The 23,743-nt window shown below is 39.8% G+C and overlaps 1 protein-coding gene across 1 annotated transcript in view; it reads right to left on the bottom strand.

Moving 5' to 3' along the window:
• Positions 1-1,698: 1,698 nt before the first annotated feature.
• ttc17 (tetratricopeptide repeat domain 17) overlaps positions 1,699-23,743 on the bottom strand; it is a 106,685-nt gene continuing 84,640 nt past the window's right edge. The window contains exons 21-25 of the mRNA XM_039744247.1: positions 19,784-19,943; positions 15,509-15,592; positions 13,235-13,354; positions 7,903-8,046; positions 1,699-2,668 (exon numbers count right to left, since the gene is read on the bottom strand). Of these exons, the coding sequence (XP_039600181.1) occupies positions 2,537-2,668; positions 7,903-8,046; positions 13,235-13,354; positions 15,509-15,592; positions 19,784-19,943 (640 nt within the window). The 3' untranslated portion in view covers positions 1,699-2,536. The remainder of the gene's footprint in view (positions 2,669-7,902; positions 8,047-13,234; positions 13,355-15,508; positions 15,593-19,783; positions 19,944-23,743) is intronic.

A 23,743-nucleotide genomic window follows, 5' to 3' on the forward strand; every position in this document is an offset into this window, starting at 1 on the left:
TCCATCTTCTTTATGCTGCTTCCCCAGCACACCACCATGTAGAAGAGGGCGCCACAACCGTCTGATAGAACATCTGCAGCATCTTATTGCAGATGTTGAAGGACACCAGCCTTCTAATGAAGTATAGTCGGCTCTGTCCTTTCTTGCACAGAGCATCAGTATTGGCAGTCCAGTCCAATTTATCATCCAGCTGCACTCCCAGGTATTTATAGGTCTGCACCCTCTGCACAGTCACCTCTGATGATCACGGGGTCCATGAGGGGCCTGGTCCTCCTAAAATCCACCACCAGTTCCTTGGTTTTGCTGGTGTTCAAGTGTAGATGGTTTGAGTCACACCATTTAACAAAGTCCTTGATTAAGTTCCTATACTCCACCTCCTGCCCACTCCTGATGCAGCCCACCATAGCAGTGTCGTCAGTGAACTTTTGCACATGGCAGGACTCCGAGTTGTATTGGAAGTCTGATGTATGTTGGCTGAACAGGACCGGAGAAAGTACAGTCCCCTGCGGCACACCTGTGTTGCTAACCACAATGTCAGACCTGCAGTTCCCGAGACGCACATACTGAGGCGAGGGAGGGTTGCACTTCTCAAGAAAGGCCACATTAAGACTCGTTTGAGCTTTGCCAGAATGATTCTGATGCCAAGTGGAAAAATGTCTTATGGTCAGATGAGACCAAAATCCAACTATTTGGCCTCAATACCAAACAGTACATCAGTGCGGCTCGCCATCCACAACACACCACACCGACAGTAAAGCATGGAGGGGGCAGCGTCCTGTTGTGGGGAGCCTGGGGCTCTAATTAGGGTACAAGGAAAAATGGACGGGGCAAAATAGCGTCAAATTCTTGAGTAAGACCTGCTACCCTCTGCCAGAAAGTTGAAGACGGGCACAGTGTTCACCTTTCAACAAGCACACAGCAAAACTGACCACTCAGTGGCTGAATGTCCTGGTGTGGCCAGTCAGAGCCCAGACCTAAATCACACTGAAAATCTGTGTAAAGATCTGAAGATAGCAGACCACCAACGCTCGCCAACCAATGTGATCGAACTTGAACAGTTAAACAGTAAAGAAGAGTGGGGGGCAACTATTGAGTGGGCTTAATCTAGGTGTGCAGAGCTGACAGAGAAGAATCCCAACAGATTCAAGGCTGTCATTAAAGCAAAAGGTGGGTCAATAAAATGACATTGGGGGGCTGATCCTTTATTCATCTCAGTAGGTCTTGCTTTTGATTTTTTTATCATTTTTCTGAACTGTAGCTGTGATATTTTTCACTTGGATGTTAAAGATTTCACTGAGTAAGTAAAGCTGAGAAGACAATTTTTTTTTGTGTGTGTGTTTCAATTAAGGCTGTAAAGCAAAATTAATGGGAATATTTCAAAAGGGGGGATTCTTTTCAATACCCACTGTACAGTATCTTTAAGAAATGCAGACAGCATGGGCGAAAACGACACAGACAATGGGAGAAATACAAAGTACACACCAACAGTGCCAGTCACACTTCTGCCTCACATAGCGAGTCACTCAGAAATATTCATTTCGAAACATTTGAGGGTCAGCCTTGAATTTTGGGGAGCCCCGCACCAATCTAGTATATGACAGCCTTGAGGTATACAGAAGATACTGCACTAGGATGGCATCTGCCCATTATTACCCACGATGACGTTTATACTTTACCAAAAAAAACCTTCACCAAGTGTTTTTTTCATTTTTTTATTGTTGTTAACTTAGCATTGAGATTAAACATGCTGACAGCATAAACATATGAACTTTTTTCCTTAACCCAGTTTATGTTTCTTTTAATTGTATTTTAAAATGGATCTTCTTGGTTTACAGTTTATAAACAGGTACAATTCACGCTGTCTGTCAGTTGCCTTTCAGTCGTTTATGAACGTTTGCCACTGTATCAAGATTAAAGTGACAAAGGTAACACTCCTGGAATTCCAAAGGGGATAAAAAAAAAATTATATAAACGGCATCCTATGGGCGCAATGGGGCAAATGTGAAGAATGAAATCAAAACGTCTTAACCTTTCCTATTTTAAACATTTTCTTTTGTCAGACTACCCTTGAGGCGACCCCTTGAATACAAAAACACAAATGCACTCATTTTTAGCCAAACCTGTGCCCTTTGGGGAAGATTTCAATGATGGGAAGGGGTGGGGGGGTGCGATAAATAATGTGTACTGGTGTAGCAGAAAGGACGGCAATCTGTCAATTTAAAAACCTTAAGGAATGATCCCTGAATAAACTATTCTGCAGTGCAAATGAACAAGTGTTGAATAAAACAGACTATTAAGATCATTGTAAGAAAACACCCACGGCTTGCTGTAAAGACAATCATCATACCAGCCTCCAAACATACCCGCCTTCAAAAAAAAGTTAGTAAAAATCACAAAACGAGTCCATGAATTGTGTTTCTGGGTTGAAGATATTAAGAAAGGCTGTTGAAAACATCCATAAAGACCACCATCATTTTCAGACTGAAGACCCCATCTCCCCCCCCCAGCCCGAGGTCAAGTATAACCCTCCCCCCCCCTATGTGGCTCGCCTCTCCTTTTTGGTTAACAAGTGGCACTGAATTGTCCGCAAGCGATCCTTTGCAGGGGCAAACTCTGGCTGCAGTTTTAGGGTTGACTCGTACCACCGCATAGCCTTTTCGTAGTCCTCCTGGAAACAGAGTAGCAACGTTATTAACAGTAATTAGGTGCAAGGTAAGAAAAATACTGGTGTGCAGTTCATAAAACAGACTTGTCATCCTAACTTCAAGAGTACTAAGCCCATCATTTAAAAACTATCTGCATTCTTCATGGACCTCGCGGGATGACGGTAGTCAAAGAAAATTCACTGGAATTTCACACTGGGCTTACAGTGGGTACGGAAAGTATTCAGACCCCCTTCGATTTTTCACTTTGTTATATTGCAGCCATTTGCTAAAATCATTTAAGTTATTTTTTTTCCTCATTAATGTACACACAGCACCCCATATTGACAGACAAAAAAAAGAAATTTTGAAAGTGTTGCAGATTTATTAAAAAGAAGAACTGAAATATCACCTGGTCCTAAGTATTCAGACCCTTTGCTGTGACACTCGTATATTTAACTCCGGTGCTTTCCATTGCTTCAGATCATCCTTGAGATGACCTTCATTTGAGTCCAGCTGTGTTTGATTCTACTGATTGGACTCGATTAGATAAGCCACACACCTGTCTGTCTATATAAGACCTTACAGCTCACAATGCATGTCAGAGCAAATGAGAATCATGAGGTCAAAGGAACTGCCTGAAGAGCTCAGAGACAGAATGGTGGCAAGGCACAGATCTGGCCAAGGTTACAAAAAAAATTCTGCGGCACTTAAGGTTCCCAAGAGCACAGTGGCCTCCATAATCCTTACATGGAAGGCGTTTGGGACGACCAGAACCCTTCCTAGAGCTGGCCGTCCGGCCAAACTGGGCTACCGGGGGAGAAGAGCCTTGGTGAGAGAGGTAAAGAAGAACCCAAAGATCACTTTGGCTGAGCTCCAGAGATGCAGTCAGGAGATGGGAGAAAGTTGTAGAAAGTCAACCATCACTGCAGCCCTCCACCAGTCAGGGCTTTATGGCAGAGTGGCCTGTCGAAAGCCTCTCCTCAGTGCAAGACACATGACAGCCCACATGGAGTTTGCTAAAAGATGGTGAGAAATCAGATTCTCTGGTCTGATGAGACCAAGATAGAACTTTTTGGCCTTAATTCTAAGCGGTATGTGTGGAGACAACCAGGCACTGCTCATCACTTGTCAATACAGTCCCCACAGTGAAGCATGGCGGTGGCAGCATCATGCTGTGGGGGTGTTTTTCAGCTGCAGGGACAGGACGACTGGTTGCAATCGAGGGAAAGATGAATGCGGCCAAGTACAGGGATATCCTGGACAAAAACCTTCTCCAGAGTGCTAAGGACCTCAGACTGGGCCGAAGGTTTATCTTCCAACAAGACAATGACCCTAAGCACACAGCTAAAATAACGAAGGAGTGGCTTCACAACAACTCTGTGACTGTTCTTGAATGGCCCAGCCAGAGCCCTGACTTAAACCCAATTGAGCATCTCTGGAGAGACCTAAAATGGCTGTCCACCAACGTTTACCATCCAACCTGACAGAACTGGAGAGGATCTGCAAGGAGGAATGGCAGAGGATCCCCAAATCCAGGTGTGAAAAACTTGTTGCATCTTTCCCAAGAAGACTCCTGGCTGTATGAGCTCAAAAGGGTGCTTCTACTAAATACTGAGCAAAGGGTCTGAATACTTAGGACCATGTGATATTTCAGTTTTTCTTTTTTAATAAATCTGCAACAACTTCAAAAATTATTTTTTTTTTGTCTGTCAATATGGGGTGCTGTGTGTACATTAATGAGGGAAAAAATAATTTAAATGATTTTAGCAAATGGCTGCAATATAACAAAGAGTGAAAAATTGAAGGGGGTCTGAATACTTTCCATACCCACTGTAAGGTGACTGTGTAAAAGGAGGATAAAGGACTCCTACAGCCCCTCAGATTTGAAGCCTGATGTGGAAGAGTGGTGTGTTTTTTTTTTTCTGCGAGTTTAATCATTGACCACATTCCTCTTCATTTACCCAATGAGGGACCGAGATGGGAAATACATACAGCAGGTATGGGTGATAAAAGATAAAGATGGAAACGTACAGAGGAGCGAGGAGTGTGTGTTGAGCAGATGGAAAGAGTACTTTGGCAGGCTGATGAATGAAGAGAACAAGAGAGAGAAGAGGTTGGATGATGTGGCGACAGTGAATCTGGAAGAGGAACGGATTAGCAAGGAGGAAGTAAGGCCTACTATGAAGAGGATAAAGAATGGAAAGGCCGTTGGTCCAGATCACACACCTATGGAAGCATGGAGGTGTTTGGGAGAGATGGTAGTGGATTTTTTAACCAGATTGTTTAATGGAATCTTTGAAAGTGAGAGAGTTGCATTGTGTCTTTGTGGACCTGGAGAAAGCATATGGCAGGGTGCCTTGAGAGGAGCTGTGGTATTGTATGAGGAAGTCAGGAGTGGCAAAGAAGTACGTGAGAGTGGTACAGGATATGAACGAGGGAGGTCTGTGGTAGGAGTGACAGAGGTGGGATTACATCAGGGATCGGCTCTGAGCCCTTTCTTATCTGCAATGGTGATGGACAGGTTGACAGACAAGATTAGAGAGGATTGTGATCTGTAGCGATAGTAGAGAGCAGGTTGAGGAGGCCCTGGAGAGGAGAGGAGAGGAATGAAGGTCAGTAGGAACAAGACAGAATACATGTGTGTGAATGATAGGGAGGTCAGTTGAGTGGTGAGGATGAGGGAGTAGAGTTGGCGAAGGTGGATGAGTTTAAATACTTGGAATCAACAGTACAGAGGAATGGGGATTGTGGGAGAGAGGTGAAGAAGAGAGTGCAGGCAGGATAGAGTGGGTGAAGAAGAGTGTCAGGAGTGATTTGTGACAGACGGGTATCAGCAAGAGTGAAAGACAAGGTCTACAGGACGGTAGTGAGACCAGCCATGTTATATGGGTTGGAGACTGTGGCACTGAGCAGAAAGCAGGAGACAGAGCTGGAGGTGGCAGAGTTGAAGATGCTAAGATAAAGACTGGGTGTGACGAGGATGGACAGGATTAGAAATGAGGACATTAGAGGGTCAGCTCAGGTTGGATGGTTGGGAGACAAAGTCAGAGAGGCGAGATTGTGTTGATTTGGACATGTGCAGAGGAGAGATGCTGGGTATATTGGGAGAAGGGTGTTAAGGATAGAGCTGCCAGTGAAGAGGAAAAGAGGAAGGCCTAAGAGAAGGTTTATGGATGTGATGAGAGAGGACATGCAGGTGATGAGTGTGACAGAACAAGATGATCCGCTGTGGCGACCCCTAACGAGAGCAGCCAAAAGAAGACGACTAGTCTCAAAGGAATGAGTAAAGAGTCAAAGAACAGAAGAAATACAATTTTAGGTAGAAACCTGATGACAGAAAAAGGAGGAAACACTTTTTATATAAGAAATAAGCTAGCTATTCAAGATGGGCTTGAATTTTTAAAACAACAGGTTCATGATCTAACTTATTCTTTATGATACTCATGGTGTTTGTGAGCATGCGAAATAAAGAAGAAACAACAAAGAAGGAAATAGATTTGAATAGAAGCTGTACAGCTAGAGGAAAACATTCATAATTTATTAAATATAAAAGTTACACAATTAGAAGATAATATGAAGTCTAGCCTAGTGGCTAAGGGTTTTGACTTGTAAAACTTTGCATTGCTAGTTTAATGCATTTTTTTTATGAAAAGACTTCTCTGTGCTTCTCTGTGATTGGCAGGGAAAAACAGTAATGCAGGACATGGTGGTCTGCATACAAGAAAGAAAGTATTATGTCCTGTACACATGGCACAGCTCTTGGTTTAATTTAAGACTGCACGATGATATACTCGGCAGCACAGAAAGCAAGTTTGGATCATTAATAGCAAACAGTGGAATGCTTAGTTTTGATGCCGATGGTAAGAACACTATGTCCATAAATAAATTAAAAGCACATAAGGACAGAGCCAAGACTCTGTTTACTGTGATCATTAACTTTCCACTTCATACTTCACCGCAAATCTTTCTTGTATTAAAAAGGGTGTTGTGATGATGAATCAATTAATGAGGCTGTATAAAAGTACATGTTATTTATGTCTAGAAATGTAGTAATAATGGCATCTCTGGTACAGACAAATTTAAGAATTTTTTAATTTAGTGCATTATACTCCGTGTTATTATTGCTATTACAAGAAAACAGCATAGCCTACCGGATACGGAGCAAGACTCTAAACTGCACAGTTGCTGATTAGATTCTTAACTCTGAGTCACTCTGTGTGACCCTAAGTACTGTAAGTCACACTATTAAAAAATACAAGCAGAACAACTGCAAAATGTACCAGTGTTTGAGTAGTAAGGCGCTATATAAAATTAAAAGATTATCATCATCAGAAAGCCAAAAAACCACCAGCATCAGAAGTGTTGTGGCACATGCTACATTCATGTTTTGGTAACTTTCCGTAATGCACCATCGACTGTAGAAACAGCAGGATAATTTACTCCGGAGACTCATAACATATAACTGTTAACTGATAACAAAAGCGGAATAATTTCAATAGGTGAATAATATGAACTACCAAATTTACTTCACTTAAGAAAAGAAACGTCTTAAAGTGTATTGTTACGGCAGCACAGAGGTCATTATGGCCCAATCTTGCTCAATCCTGGCTTTTGTAATGGTAAGCCGAATGGATAACAAATCGCATTCTGTCATATCATCTACTGTTGAATTCTACTCGGTATTTGTAATATTTTTATATTGTATTGTAATTACCCCTTTTTTTGACACCCACCAACCGACCTGGAAAGGGGTCTCTCTCTTTGAACCGCCTTTTCCCAAGGTTTCTTCCATTTTATTTTTCCCTACTAGGTTTTTTTTGGAAGTTTTCCCTTGTCTTCTTAGAGAGTCAAGGCAGGGCCTGTTAAAGCCCATTGTGGCACATCGTGTGTGATTTTGGGCTACTATACGAAAATAAATTGCATTGTGTGACCAACTAGAGGTGCTGCCAAGTATCATGGAATAGCAAACCTAATTAATCACTCACATGGTGGGTGCTGTGGAGATCTCCCATTCCAGTTTTTGCACATATGGAAAACTTGCTTTGAACTGTGACTTTTTTAAATATTGAGTTTACTTTAAAAAGTATGAACATTATTTAGCGATAACTTCAAATTAAGCTAAATCTGACTTATTCAATACACTCAGAGGACTTGTGCATTGAGTTCAATTTCTTATTAAAAGGTGACATCCCATAACATTAAAAGTTAAAATGTACTGTGAATCATATCTGACGTACAAAATATCGAGTCGACTTACCATAGCAACGTAGACATTAGCGAGTGTGAAGTGATTTACCACAAAGTGAGGGGCAATTTCCACTGCCATACTGGCCACAATGATGGCATCCTCCCACAGTTTTGCATTATGAAAAATATTTGCCAAGCTGATCAAAGGGACATCCTATGAAATAAATACAAATAAGCTTTTATATAATTGAAAAATAAATTCTTTTACAAGAAGCAAAAATCTACCCAGTAATTCATTCTATCTGGCGCACTCTAGAAGTGTTCATTACTGAGTAAAAAAGAAATTCAACTTACAACCTAAAAAAACAAATTCAAAATAATACATCACAGAAATGTTTGGCCCACACATAGGCTTTCTGGAATTGAAATGAATTGTAATTTACTGAAAGGCAAGGCAGCTGCTAGGATTTTTTTCTTGGAGTTACAGTTGTGTTAAAAAAAAATTGCAGTACAATATCAGTAACCTAATGAACCACTGTTAGTAGTAGTGATATTTGTGCATGGTAAATCATTTAATAGTGTAATAGAAAAACAACAAACCTAACTGTCATGACGTGCACGCTGCTTGTTCTGAATAACCAAGTCATTCAATGAAAGGGACTTGTTCAACATAATAGCATTGTGGAGTTTAATTAGACAATTCGTTCACTCTGTGATAAAACAGGCATCATTAATTATCCTTTATTAAGAAAGAACGGAAGCAAATATTTCACACATTGTTATAAAATATATTTCCTTCTGAACTGCTAAGTAAAATGGGCCATTCCAAACACTGTTTGAAGGAACATAAGTTGATTGAAAAGTTTATTGGAGAGGGGAAAACATACAAAGAAGTGAAGCAAATTATAGGATGCTTAGCTAAAATGATCTCAAATGCTTTAAAATGGAGACAAAATCCCAAAACACGCCGAGCAAATACTGTCGAAGGATAGTCAGAATGCCAATCATCACCTCCAGAAAGATTAAAGATGATCTCCAATTACCTCTAAGTACTGTTACAGTCAGAAGACGTTTGATTAAAGCTATCAGGAAAAAGCGCCCTGTAAAGCACTATCGTTGAAAAAACGGCATGTGCAGAATCGGTTAAAATTTGCCAAGGAACACATCGATAGGCCCAAAGAGAAATGGTGTAACATTCTTTGGACAGATGAGAGTAAAATTGATCTTTTTGGGTCTTGTGGTCATTTAGAGCATGTCAGAAACTTTAGTTTTAGTTTGTGAATGAAGACATGTACAGAAAGAAATACGACAATAGACAACATAGAGTATGCATAATCCATCCATCCATCCATCCATTCTCTTCCGCTTATCCGAGGTCGGGTCGCGGGGGCAGCAGCTTAAGCAGAGAGGCCCAGACTTCCCTCTCCCGCCACTTCTTCCAGCTCTTCCGGAGAATCCCAAAGCGTTCCCAGGCCAGCCGGGAGACATAGTCCCTCCAGCGTGTCCTGGGTCTTCCCCGGGCCTCCTCCCGGTTGGACGTGCCCGGAACACCTCACCAGGGAGGTGTCCAGGAGGCATCCTGATCAGATGCCCGAGCCACCTCATCTGACTCCTCTCGATGCGGAGGAGCAGCGGCTCTACTCTGAGCCCCTCCCGGATGACTGAGCTTCTCACCCTATCTTTAAGGGAAAGCCCAGACACCCTGCGGAGGAAACTCATTTCAGCCGCTTGTATTCGCGATCTCGTTCTTTCGGTCACTACCCATAGCTCATGACCATAGGTGAGGGTAGGAGCGTAGATCGACTGGTAAATTGAGAGCTTTGCCTTACGGCTCAGCTCCTTTTAACCACGACAGACCGATGCAGAGCCCGCATCACTGCGGATGCCGCACCGATCCGCCTGTCGATCTCACGCTCCATTCTTCCCTCACTCGTGAACAAGACCCCGAGATACTTGAACTCCTCCACTTGGGGCAGGATCTCTCCCCCAACCGTGAGATGTATGTATGCATAATACAAACTCCAATCAAAGATCTCTCTCTATATATATATATATATATATATATATATATATATATATATATATATATATATATATATATATATATATATATATATATATATATATATATATACATACACACACACACACACAATATATTAAATGTTACTTACTATATGTGGTTTTTAGTATTAGCCAAGAAAAATGTAACTTCGTATTTTCATGCAGAACAGAGCTAACAAAGTTTATGCTTTTATAGAGGTGGAGAATAGAAGCGGGCAATGTCCAATGCTGGACATCAGCAAACAATATCAGAACATTCATTAAAAAAAAGCCTCATGTTACTCATAATGCAGGTCAAGTCACCCAGTCATTTATATGGTAACAATATCACAACTCCATGTGATTTTATTAAAATATTTTTAAATCCATTCCTTTTGGTTAAATGAAAGTAGCCCACAACCCAGATGCCCTTTCACATGGGCTGACGTATCAGGAGGAGTGGTGGGTCTTCAACTTAAAAGAGCAACTCCGTGATGTGAAAGGGTGTCTAGGTTGTGGGCTACTTTCGATTTACCGGAGGAATTGATTTAACGATATTTTAGCACAAAAAATGCTCAAAAATGCATTTTGAGTATATGACTGGATGACTTGATGTGGATTATGCAACAGGATATTTTTTATTGATGTTTTAAAAGTGTTTGCTGTTGTCCTGCTTTGTTTTCTGCCCATTCCCACTAAAAAATAAACTTTGTTAGCTCCATTTTGCATGAAAACATGACATTAAAAATTGTTTCTCTACCATACCTAAGAATTTAATATTTTTTTAAATTATTAGTTTGAGGTGGAATATTCCTTTAATGATGACTATGGTAAAAAAGTGGTCTGATGTTCAGAAACAAATGTTGAAAAGACAAAAAGTACAGTCAACTTACAGTATCTAAAGCTGAACATTGCACTGGCACACCAATAGAATAAATGACATTTCCCACTGACCCGGGAAACAGTCTGAAAAGAGCCTTAGTGAGACCTCCTGTATTATCCAATGACTATTAAAACAAAAGTCTGCCAACTGTATTCCCTGCTGTGAGGATCACAAACGTCCTGTTTAACCACGAACGCCATTTAAAGGTAATCTAAGATGAAGTGAGTGTTTTGATGTGTGCATGAAAAAACACAATAATGTTAACATTTGTAACAAATTAAATACTGTTAACTAACTGGAATCGCTTTCATATTTATTATGTTTTCTGCCAATTCTGTAATATATGGCCTAATCAATGACAGATACAATGCAGTTCAGAGTACTTTCAGATATCCTAAATTATTGTGCTCTCAATCTAAAATTATACATTTTAAAGGCACAGAGAATAATAATCAAAATACAGAAAAACAAATGTGTAAGAGAGGTGATGTAAAAGGTACGAGAAGAAACAAATTTGAAAGTACTACAGATGCCATAGTATGGTAACCTGTAATGCAAAGCTTTTCAAAGTAGGTGTTGGGATGCTGCCTGAGGAGTGTCCCGTAGGAATAGTGCTATCACTTTTACTTTCCGGTGTGTTGATGACAACCAATGCTGTAGCTGCTATCTTTTTGGCTTGCCAGTACCTATCATAAGGATCAAATTTCCTCCACAAAATATGGTTCACAAATGGCCTAAAAATGAGGGTTTTTCAGGTCTAAAGCGACAAAAATAGGGGAAACCCCAAAACAGCTTGACGACTTGCATAATTAGACATCGATATATCGTATGTTAAACTGTATTTCAAATGTGGAGGTTTTCTGTTACTGGTAAGACAGAAAAAAAAGTGTTCCTATGTATTTCTTATGAACAAAAAAATGACTCTGGTAATAACTTTGATATCAATTAAGTCAGAATGACTTCATTTTAGAAATTTCTAGATTTTTGGTTAATATCATTACTGTTCAAAATGTTTGTATCTATCATGGTACATAATTTGTCCACATTGCACACCTCTAAGGTTTTCACAGACAGTAGACGGCACCTTTTCAATCACCAAATCCAATGTCTATAAAAGAATGAAAACTAACTGCAGAGAGGAAGACTTTGACTTTTATTCAAAGTTCCCTGAAGTGATCGCTTTTTCAACTGGAACAAATTCTTAACTTGTCAAGATCTTTTCACTACCTCCATGACCACCTGCAACATCTATAATGGAGGTAACTCTCAAAACAAAGATGTCTGGACCTAGATACTCTGCTGTGCACAGAGGTGAATCTGATTACATCTAACTTGTATTTTCCAACCTTCTCCATAAGCTCAAACTCCTCCCTGCCTGAAAAGTTACATTCCACTTCCCAAGAGCCAGTGTTCCCTGACAAGTACTAGTATGCCTAGATCCATCCCACTATTCCCTGTCACCCCATTGGCATTGCACCTGACCCTGATACTTCACTCTGCAAGATATGAGACCAGGCCAAACCTTGGCCTCTAGGTGCTTGGCAGTAAACACCAGCCACTGTCAATGGGTTTTGGCGTCCCTGCTCCAGGCAAGATTCACTTTAATTTAAATCAAGACTGTCATGAGAGTCATTACTGAATTGTTATCTGGCTGGCCCCTTCCCTTAAGTTTACTCCTGGAAAACTGGCATATCAGAAGCACATCTATGCAGACAACACAATTCTAAGGATTACCAAGACACACAAAATTTCTGCACAATGCCAAAGTAGCAATCCTAAAATGGGCAAATCTGCTACACTATGCCACAAATATGCAATTGCACAAAATGAAGGAGTGTGAGAGTTTTTAAATGTTTCTCACCCCTTGGGATTAATAAAGTATCTATCTATCTAATGCACAGAGACAGGCGAAATCTCTGCAGGAGGGACTATGGCACAATGGTTAATATGACTACTTCACACACCCAGCATCCCGTGTTAAAACCCTTTACCGTTCTGAGCCTGCATGTTCACACTGAATGTTTCTGGTCTTTTCCCTCCCACATTCCCAAAGACACACATATGTAAGTGTGTGTAGAGATGTTTGCTTGGTTACTGCTGATTAATGACATGTGGCTCAATGATGCAAAGACAGGCTTTACCTCATTACAAACCTGTGTTGGATTAATGAGGATTGAGGTTATAATACTTGCATGAAGAAAGGGGGGTAATCTTGGGAAGTAAAATGAAAATAAAAATCTCACGAATATTAATATCCTGCTTATCACAGAAATTGTGCATTTTCACATTACAGAAAATTCTATTATATTTAAAAATTTTCTTGTGGTTAAATCTTTAAGCTTAGTTGTGTGAATGCTTCCAGAATGTGCAATCATAAATGATACAAGAAATGTGCAAATTATGAAAGATGAAAACAAGGGAAAATTCTGTGTCAGAATAGTGATGAACAAGATAATTATACAGTGTTCAGGGTCACCTTCATTTGGTAAGGAGCGTAGTTCAGGGCTTGTCTCAGACAGTCAATGGCCTTCTTCCCCTGTCCTTTTACTCTCCAGTACAGAGCCGCCATACTTGACAGAACCCAAGATGTCTGATTCTAAATAAAGACAAAGAAAATTATTAGTTAAACTACCTTTTTAGCACAGAAAAGGCAATATAGTAAAATATAAACTTAATTAGTAGCACACTCAGTGGATCATAATTACTAACTTGACAGTGAACTACAACTGTCAGTGCATTTATACAGAACCTTCTATGATAAACATGCACTTACCAAGCTGAACGTAAACCAGTACCCAAAACACCCAAATCAACAGACGAGTTACAGATGAGGCTGCACAACATCCACCTTCTGACTACATGTGTAAACAAGAAACTAAAGAAATGTAACATTAATCTCTATTTGGAAATGCAAACGTGACATGACAAAATAGCCACGGCGTTTTAACACATCTGCGGTGGGTTGGCACCCTGCCTAGGATTGGTTCCTGCCTTGTGCCCTGTGTTGGCTGGGATTGGCTCCAGCAGACCCCCCGTGACCCTATGTTTGGATTCAGTGGGTTAGAAAATGGATGGATGGATGGATGGATGTTTTAACACATAGTGCATCTGTAGACTACATGTGAATATCCCCTTGGGATTAATAAAGTATCTATCATCTATCTATCTATCTATCTACAATGCTTACACAGAATCTATTTGCTGTTGTTGTGTTATATAGCAGTCTTCTTCTTCTTCTTCTTCTTCTTTTGGCTGCTCCCGTTAGGGGCCGCCACATCGGATCATCTTCTTCCATCTCTTTCTGTCCTCGTCATCTTGTTCTGTTACACCCATCACCAGCATGTGCTCTCTCACCACATCCACATTCCGAACTGGAATCAGGATCTGCATAATGAGATCTGGACCACCATGTAATTGCTTTTTAGTGCTGAGCCTCAGGGATTGCTATAGTATGTCCTTTTACTAGCATGAACCAGAAACTGCACCTGTGACTCCAAATGCTGAGCATCATAAAATCTGATCAAAGTCTCTTGGTTTATATGCAAAAATTTTCACAATATATCCCAAAATTTTATTTGCCTTTAAATTTCTGCACATTGACTGAAATATGAGAATATTTTGTCAAAATGATGGTGTAGTATGACAGACAATGAATTACACTTGTAAGGATAATTAATAATCTTCTTCTTTTGGCTGCTCCCATTAAGGGTTGCCACAGTGGATCATCTTGTTCCATATTATAGTATGTCCTCTCCATCTTGCTCTGTTACACCCATCACCTGCATGTCCTCTCTCACCACATCCATAAACCTTCTCTTAGGCCTTCCTCTGTTCCTCTTCCCTGGCAGCTCTATCCTTAGCACCCTTCTCCCAATATACCCAGCATCTCTCCTCTGCACATGTCCATACCAACATAATCTCGCCTCCCTGACTTTGTCTCCCAACCGTCCAACTTGAGCTGACCCTCTAATGTCCTCATTTCTAATCCTGTCCATCCTCGTCACACCCAACACAAAACTTAGAATCTTTAACTCTGCCACCTCCAGCTCTGTCTCCTGCTTTCTGGTCAGTACCACCGTCTCCAGCCCATAACACATAGCTGGTCTCACTACCGTCCTGTAGACCTTCCCTTTCACTCTTGCCGATACCCGTCTGTCACAAATCACTCCTGACACTCTTCTCCACCCACTCCACTCTGCCTGCACTCTCTTCACCTCTCTTCCACAATCCCCATTACTCTGTACTGTTGATCCCAAGTATTTAAACTCATCCACCTTCACCAGCTCTACTCCCTCATCCTCACCATTCCTCTGACCTCCCTCTCATTCACACACATGTATTCTGTTTTGTTTCTACTGACCTTCATTCCTCTCCTCTCTAGAGCAGATCTCCACCTCTCCAGGGTCTCCTCAACCTGCTCCCTACTATCGCTACAGACCACAATGTCATCAGCAAACATCATAGTCCATGGAGACTCCTGACTAATCTCGTCTGTCAACCTGTCCATCACCATTGCAAATAGGAAAGGGCTCAGAGCCGATCCCTGATGTAATCCCACTTCCACGTTGAATTCATCCGACACTCCTACTGCAGACCTCACCACAGTCACACTTCCCTCGTACATATCCTGTACAACTCTTACATACCTGTCTGCCACTCCCGACTTCCTCATACAATACCATGTAAGAATAATTAATAATACAGAGAAACAAAGAAAATAAAACAATACATCTACAGTTGAGGCACATACTTTTTCCAAAACTTTTGCAATTCGTGTTCCCACTTGCTCAAACGATTGAGGAGAAAATTTATCCTTTCCTAGATTCTGCAATACCTAAAAGCCAAACAAAAAGAAAAAAACAGTAAAATGAGTATAAGCCTCAAAAAATATAAAAAGTAGAGAGCTGCATAATTAAATGTCCATGTTAAAAACAAAATCAACTTTAAAAAATAAAGTCCCAAATAGAGAACTCACTGTGCTTACCATTGTTGAAACTCCATTTAAGCAGCTGTATTAACAGTCTGTTTCACAAGTGGATGTTTTTATTGCATAAAATTGCCTTTCTGTACAAGTAAAGAGGGTAACCAAGGTCTAGACTGCAATATCTAATTGCACACTGTGTTCCTGGTAAATTAAACTTCCCATTCAGTCTGATGTCTCTTCATTAGCACAATACCCATGTTTACGGTACTGTAATTACTGTAGGCCTGGACTAATTGATTAAAACAATTTTGATGGAAGCAGCAGAATTCATAGAATTTTCAACTACTAACAGTTAACAGTTAAAAGTTGGATGGTGTTATGCATACGTGTTGTTTGTCTTGTAATAAAAATTTCTAATTATTACAGAATATCCTTGGTATGCCTCTGTTTCACTGGGGGCTGCAATTTTATTTTTAAATAGTCCCAAAAATGAAGAAAACTGAACATTTGAATTTTACGGCAAAAACAACACCCACACATTTATTTATTAACTAAACTTTACTTCCATTCTAGTATTACAAAGCCTGGAACTTATCTGAGAACCATTAGACAACAGGTAAGCATCTCTCCAAGACAGATTAGATTAGATGGATGGATGGAAGGGTGGGTGGATCAACCAATCGATAGAACTTTTATTTGGTCCCGTGGGAAACTTAGGCTTTTTGCAGAAGCTCTTTAAATATTATATAAAGGTAGTCCCCAGGTTACAGACACCCGACCTACAACATACGAACGGGGCCACAGCTGCGACTCATGCACCTCAGTAACTGCCGCTCCGTCATCTTCGGCCCGGGGAAGCTGCAAGCGGTGGCTGGAGGGGATCGATTTTGCTGCTCACGCAGTGTAGTGACCATCGGGCGGCTCCCAGTGGCAAGCAGTTTCACTGTCCACCCCCCGCTGCAAGTGGTGACCCTGTTCTGGCTGAGCGGAGGCCATTGAGGGTGAACGGGGAGGCGGGGGGGGGTATTGCATTGTAATGTGCCTCAGATGGCTGCGTGCTGAATGGGAGCGGTGATGCGGAGGACACGGCAGGCAGCATACTGTAGTGGAGGTGACTGTGATGTGGGCTGGTGATGAAACGCCCCTCGCTGCCCCCATTCATTCTCAATAGCAAGCCTGTTTGTACTGTTACGCACATGGCAGGAAGTTGTCTCTTGTCAGTACAGGGTGGTCCAGATCTAATTCTGCAGATCCAGATCGTCTGGATGACTTTGATTTATGAGGGGACGATTCCAGTTTGGTGCGAAGACGATTCTTCGTGTGGTCAGTTTGCACACTTCTCGATGGTCTGTGATTTTTCGGGTGATTTTCTATGTAATAAACTGAGTAAGTTATAGCGTAATGAAAATTGCATAATTAGATCTGGATCACCCTATACATCAGACATGTTGACAACGGGTGCCTTCCTGCTGTGATAGCATGTACAGAAGAGCTCATCATTTGAGTTGAATAATTCTATGCTTTGCAATTCATGATTCCCGATAGGAATTTTAAGGTGAGGGACTCCCAACAAAAACATCTGGGCCATCAGGCCACACTGCCTCCTAGCAGTAGCACTATGAAGGTAGTTTAGTGTTTTGAAAGTTATTTTTACACAATCATGCTATATGTTTATTTGCCTTGAAATTTGCATTGCTAGAGAATCTGTAATTACAAATAAAAAAATAAACAAATGCAATGTACTTCACTTATCATTACGGCCAAAGTGGAAATGGAATAAACAAAATAAATAAATATATATACATATGCATATTTTTATATATATATATATATATATATATATATATATATATATATATATATATATATATATATATATATATATATATATATATATATATATATATATATATATATATATATATATATATATACATACATACATATATACACACACACACACATACATACAGTACAGGCCAAAAGTTTGACACACCTCTTCATTCAATGTTTTTTCTTTATTTTCATGACCATTTACATTGGTAGATTCTCACTGAAGGCATCAAAACTATGAATGAACACATGTGGAGTTATGTACTTAACAAAAAAAGGTGAAATAACTGAAAACATGTTTTATATTCTAGTTTCTTCAAAATAGCCACCCTTTGCTCCGATTACTGCTTTGCACACTCTTGGCATTCTCTCGATGAGCTTCAACAGGTAGTCACTTCTGGGAACTCCTTCAAGACTGTTGGAAAACCATTTCAGGTGACAGGCAGCTTCATTGGAGTCCACCTGTGATAAATTCAGTTGATTGGACATGATTTGAGAAAGGCACACACCCGTCTTTAGAAGGTCCCACATTTGACAGTTCATGTCAGAGCACAAACCAAGCATGAAGTCAAAGGAATTGTCTGTAGACCTCCGAGACAGGATTGTCTCGAGGCACAAATCTGGGGAAAGCTACAGATAAATTTCTTCTGCTTTGAAGGTCCCAATGAGCACAGTGGTCTCCATCATCCGTAAGTGAAAGAAGTTCAAAACCACCAGGACTCTTCCTAGAGCTGGCCGGCCATCTAAACTGAGCGATCGGGGGAGAAGGGCCTTAGTCATGGAGGTCTTCAAGAAACCGATGGTCACTCTGTCAGAGCTCCAGAGGTCCTCTGTGGAGTGAGGAGAACCTTCCAGAAGGACAACCATCTCTGCAGCAGTCCACCAATCAGGCCTGTATGGTAGAGTGGCCAGACGGAAGCCACTCCTTAGTAAAAGGCACATGGCAGCCCACCTGGAGTTTGCCAAAAGGCACCTGAAGGACTCTCAGACCATGAGAAACAAAATTCTCTGGTCTGATGAGACAAAGATTGAACTCTTTGGTGTGAATGCCAGGTGTCACGTTGAAGGAAACCAGGCACCACTCATCACCAGGCCAATAACATCCCTACAGTGAAGCATGGTGGTGGCAGCATCATGCTGTGGAGATGTTTTTCAGCGGCAGGAACTGGGAGACTAGTCAGGATAAAGGAAAAGATGACTGCAGCAATGTACAGAGACATCCTGAATGAAAACCTGCTCCAAAGCGCTCTTGACCTCAGACTGGGGCGACGGGTCATCTTTCAGCAGGACAACGACCCTAAGAACACAGCCAAGATATCAAAGGAGTGGCTTCAGGACAACCCTGTGAATGTCCTTGAGTGGCCCAGCCAGAGCCCAGACTTGAATCCGATTGAACATCTCTGTAAGGATCTTAAAATGGCTGTGCACCGACGCTTCCCATCCAACCTGATGGAGCTTGAGAGGTGCTGCAAAGAGGAATGGGCGAAACTGGCCAAGAATAGGTGTGCCAAGCTTGTGGCATCATATTCAAAAAGACTTGAGGCTGGAATTGCTGCCAAAGGTGTATCGACAAAGTATTGAGCAAAGGCTGTGAATACTTATGTACATGGGATTTCTGTTTTTTTATTTTTAATAAATATGCAACAACCTCAAATGAACTTTTTTTACGTTGTCATTATGGGGTGTTGTGTTTAGAATCCTGAGGAAAAAAATGAATTTAATCCATTTTGGAATAAGGCTGTAACATAACAAAATGTGGAAAAAGTGATGCGCTGTGAATACTTTCTGGATGCACTGTATTATATATAGCTACTGCTATATATATATATATATATATATATATATATATATATATATATATATATATATATATATATATATATATATATATCAGTAGCTGCAATTTGAAACTTTGTCGACTGGTTCCAAATATTTGCTAAATACTTTTTAAATGTGCCCAGCTAATCCGCGATAGACAATTTCATTTCCTAAATATACTAAAATTCATTGACAAGGTATGCCCAAAAAATAACACAAACAAAACAAATTCAACATGAATTTTTTTGAACAAAATCTAATAACACGAGATAAAAACACAACAATAAAATGGAACAATAAAGTATATTAAAATAGAAAGTAGGACAAATAGCATCTGCACAGGCAGATAAGTAACAGGCTGCTTATTACATTTAAATTTTCTGCAAAGCAAATTAAAAGCTAAACTGAAAAGACACTCCACTGAGCTACTTTAGTGCAAACATTTCCCACCTCTCGAAGTTGGCTTTCTCCAGTGTAGTGAATTCCTCCACGGTTAGCAACACCATACAAGTGATCCAAAGTGTGCATTGTGGCAGGCAGGTTGCTGTTACAGACTGGCTCCACTGCTGGTTCCTGAAGTGGAGTACCAAAGTCTATGTGTTCAGTGATACTAGTAAAGTGAGGGAAGATACAACAGAAACAACAAGATATTATAAGACTTGAGAACATTTTTAAATTAATAAAGACAATTTTGTACATAAAAACAAGTGAAGTGAACAAGACATAGACAGCATCTTACCAATAATGTCTGACTCATTTCAAATATATAAAGCCATTCATTTTTTTTAATGAATGGTGACACTTTTTCCACAATGTAAATGCCAGAATAACCGGACTCTTAACCAATGAATCAAGGGTGGGTTCTTCAATTCAAAACTGTTTTCTCGTATGAAGGGGCTTCGTAATTATGAACTATTCTCATTTTCTGGAAGTTTTTATATTTTAGCCAAAAATACATGTGCCGTGAGAATACAACTGGCAGACATTACATGAGGATTATGCGACAAGAGAAATGTAAGATTTTTTCAGGGACTCTTTTTATATTCTTTGATGTTGCCTCGAAGACGATTCTTCGTGTGGTCAGTTTGCACACTTCTCGATGGTCTGGGATTTTTCGGGTGATTTTCTATGTAATAAACTGAGTAAGTTATAGCGTAATGAAAATTGCATAATTAGATCTGGATCACCCTATACATCAGACATGTTGACAACGGGTGCCTTCCTGCTGTGATAGCATGTACAGAAGAGCTCATCATTTGAGTTGAATAATTCTATGCTTTGCAATTCATGATTCCCGATAGGAATTTTAAGGTGAGGGACTCCCAACAAAAACATCTGGGCCATCAGGCCACACTGCCTGACTCATGTTATATTAGGAACATTGTTATGCTCATCATCCAAAAGATTAAAAATTCTTCCTCAGCCATCACTAAAAACTACAAGGGTAACTTTAAATATAGAAAACATTAACTTTTGGGTGTAATATTCCTTTAATATATTTGGCAACTACAAGAAATCTAATCAGCTCAGCACGTTGGCATAAGAATAGCCTGGTAAAAGCAGGTCTGACCTACCAATGCCAGGTTCAGTATTTATCACTTTTTTTATTTCAGGACCGTTGCTCTCAAGGTGTTCCTTACTTTCAAGTTAAGTGAAAATCAAAAACAAAGTCTATAGCAAAGTATTTAACATACTTTCACCACATTAAGACTTTTGCCTAAAGTACTGGCTGAGGCCAAAGCTACAATGATTAAATAAATGGAATTGACTGTAAGTGAATTTTTGTTGAAATGTTCACAATTGAGACAAAAACTCATTGTAGTGCTGGTCTGAAACTCCACACTCCCCAACAAATCGATCACATACGGCAATACGTCTTGCAGTCATGTTTGTGACACACTGTGTAATCAAGTCACGGCTAAGACTAATTTACTTTTATAAATCAACAAGTCTTGACTGATTTCTGACTGTTAGTTAATTCTCAGAAGAGACACGAAGTACATTATAACAAATTCTTCTAATCCCAATGCACACAAACTGCAATGCATCTCTAGGACAGTCTTCTTAATCATTTAGGAATTCTCATCAATGCTCACTATGCACCACCATTTTCTCTTACTTATAAATTGAGTGTGTTGCTTCCTAGTAATACTGTGTCTAAATTCAACAAGAGTGTACAGTACACCAGTTATTAATGGAGATATTAAACGCAGACTACCCCAAAAGAACACTGAAACATATCCACACGGGTCAACGTCATATTTATTCCTGACAGGGAAAGCCTGCTGTGATTTTTTTTTTCACTATACAACTTTATTTAATCACAAAATGATAGGTAGATGCGTGTAGAATAACAGCATGAAAACTTTAAGAACTCATGAAAATACTGACTGTATTTTTGAAGCCATTCTTCTGAAGCATCTACTCCATTAAAAGTAAAATAAATATTTCTTGTAAAATGTTAGTATTTTTGCTGATAATTTAACCTAAAGAATTTTGTAACTTGAATCTTGAACCTATCACATCTTAACTAATCCTTACTAATCGAAGGATACATTAACTTTTTTTCCTGGAAGCAAGTAAAACAAACCTGAACAAGCACGACTGGTGTGAAAGTTCTTATTTTGAAATTTTACAAAACACATCATGCTCACTGTTCCTATTTGAGTATACTCCAAAGGTCATAAGCAGTATAGTACAGTATATGGACAGGAACCACTTCCTATTTATTTAATTTTTTTTTTTTTAATTCTTTTGGTCAAGGCTGGCTTAGGGCGTCTTAACGAGGAAATGAGATCTGCACATAGTGAGGTTTCTAGGCCATACTTGTAAAACATACTGTAAGTGTGAAATGTACCTCACTTTCTGATTCTGCATAATGAACCCCGAAGTGTTTGACATTTTGAATTAGTTATCTATTAAATTAAACCTGCTTTGTTTTTTTAAAGAAATACATCATTTATAAAGTTGCTTAATTTTCACCAATATGTACAGGTGTAGAAAGAAATAAGAAACCTCTTAAAACAATGCAGGGCTGTAGGGGGTTAGAGTCTATCCAAGGCAGGATTAGACACAAGGCAGAAACTAACCTCTGCAGTAGTGCTATAATGCGACTCTTCAATTCCACCCGGGGGAGTAAATGCGAACATTAATCTTATTTTAATTCTTGTCATTTTTATTACTATTTAATTTAATATTGTTTCTTTGTATCAGTATACTGCTGCTGGATTATGTGAATTTCACCTTGGGATTAATAAAGTATCTATCTATCTATCTAATGTGATTTACAACATCAACATACATTTTTTTTATTACACAAATGCAGTTTTTGCATTCATGTATGCATATATACTGAACTTGAAGAATATCATACCTTACAAGAACATTTACTTGATTCATTGAACAAGATAACAGTTTTCAGTGGTGCTAATGCAATTACAAAAGTTTACCTAATAACCAATAAGCATTTAAACATGACTGATTAAGGATTAGCTTAGGAAGTTTACCAATAGGACACTGAAGGAATGGGGTTTTGCAGCCAAAACAAAATTTAAAATTTGTCATTTCAAGTAGTAGGACCCATTAGCAACGCAAGTAATTTTTAATTCAGCATAATTGAATAATAATTAAGTGCAGCATCAGTTGGTGAAGACAGATTTACGGATCTTGACTTTGCTGATGATGTTGTGATCTTGTGGAGTTAGTGGAGGCTCTGATCGGGGCTCTCAAGAGACTGAGTGTCTGGGCTTGCGAGTGTCCTGATAAAAACCAGGCTTTTAATGACCTCTTGGGCACAGCAGTGTGTCTGTCTGAAGAGAGAGTGTCGACCTCGTTGAGAGGTTTACTTACCTCAACAGTGATATTAATGTAACTAGGAAAAGAAAATCCGAACACATTTCTCCAGTTTTGACGTCACTACACTGGTTACCTGTGTCATTCAGGATTGACTTTAAAATTCTGCTTATGGTTTATAAAGCCTTAAATAATCTTGCCCCATTTTATATATCGGAGTGTCTGACACCTTATATTCCAAATCGTAACCTTAGATCCTCAAATGATTGTCTCCTTAGAATTCCAAAAGCTAAACTTAAAAGAAGTGGTGAGGCGGCCTTCTGCTGTTATGCACCTAAAATCTGGAATAGCCTGCCAATAGGAATTCACCAGGCTGATATAGTAGAGCAGTTTAAAACACTGCTGAAAACATATGACTTTAACATGGCCTTCTTATAACTTCAATTTAACTTAATCCTGATACTCTATATGTTCAATCTCCTCAAAATAACTATTCATGGTGGCTCTATAATCCGTACTGACCCCTACTCTCTCTTCTGTTTCTTTTTCCGGTTTCTTTGTGGTGGTGGCCTGCGCCACCTCCACCTACTCAAAGCTTCATGATGCTCCAACAATGAT

Source organism: Polypterus senegalus, chromosome 1 (assembly GCF_016835505.1).
Source record: "Polypterus senegalus isolate Bchr_013 chromosome 1, ASM1683550v1, whole genome shotgun sequence".
NCBI classification, from domain to species: domain Eukaryota; kingdom Metazoa; phylum Chordata; class Cladistia; order Polypteriformes; family Polypteridae; genus Polypterus; species Polypterus senegalus.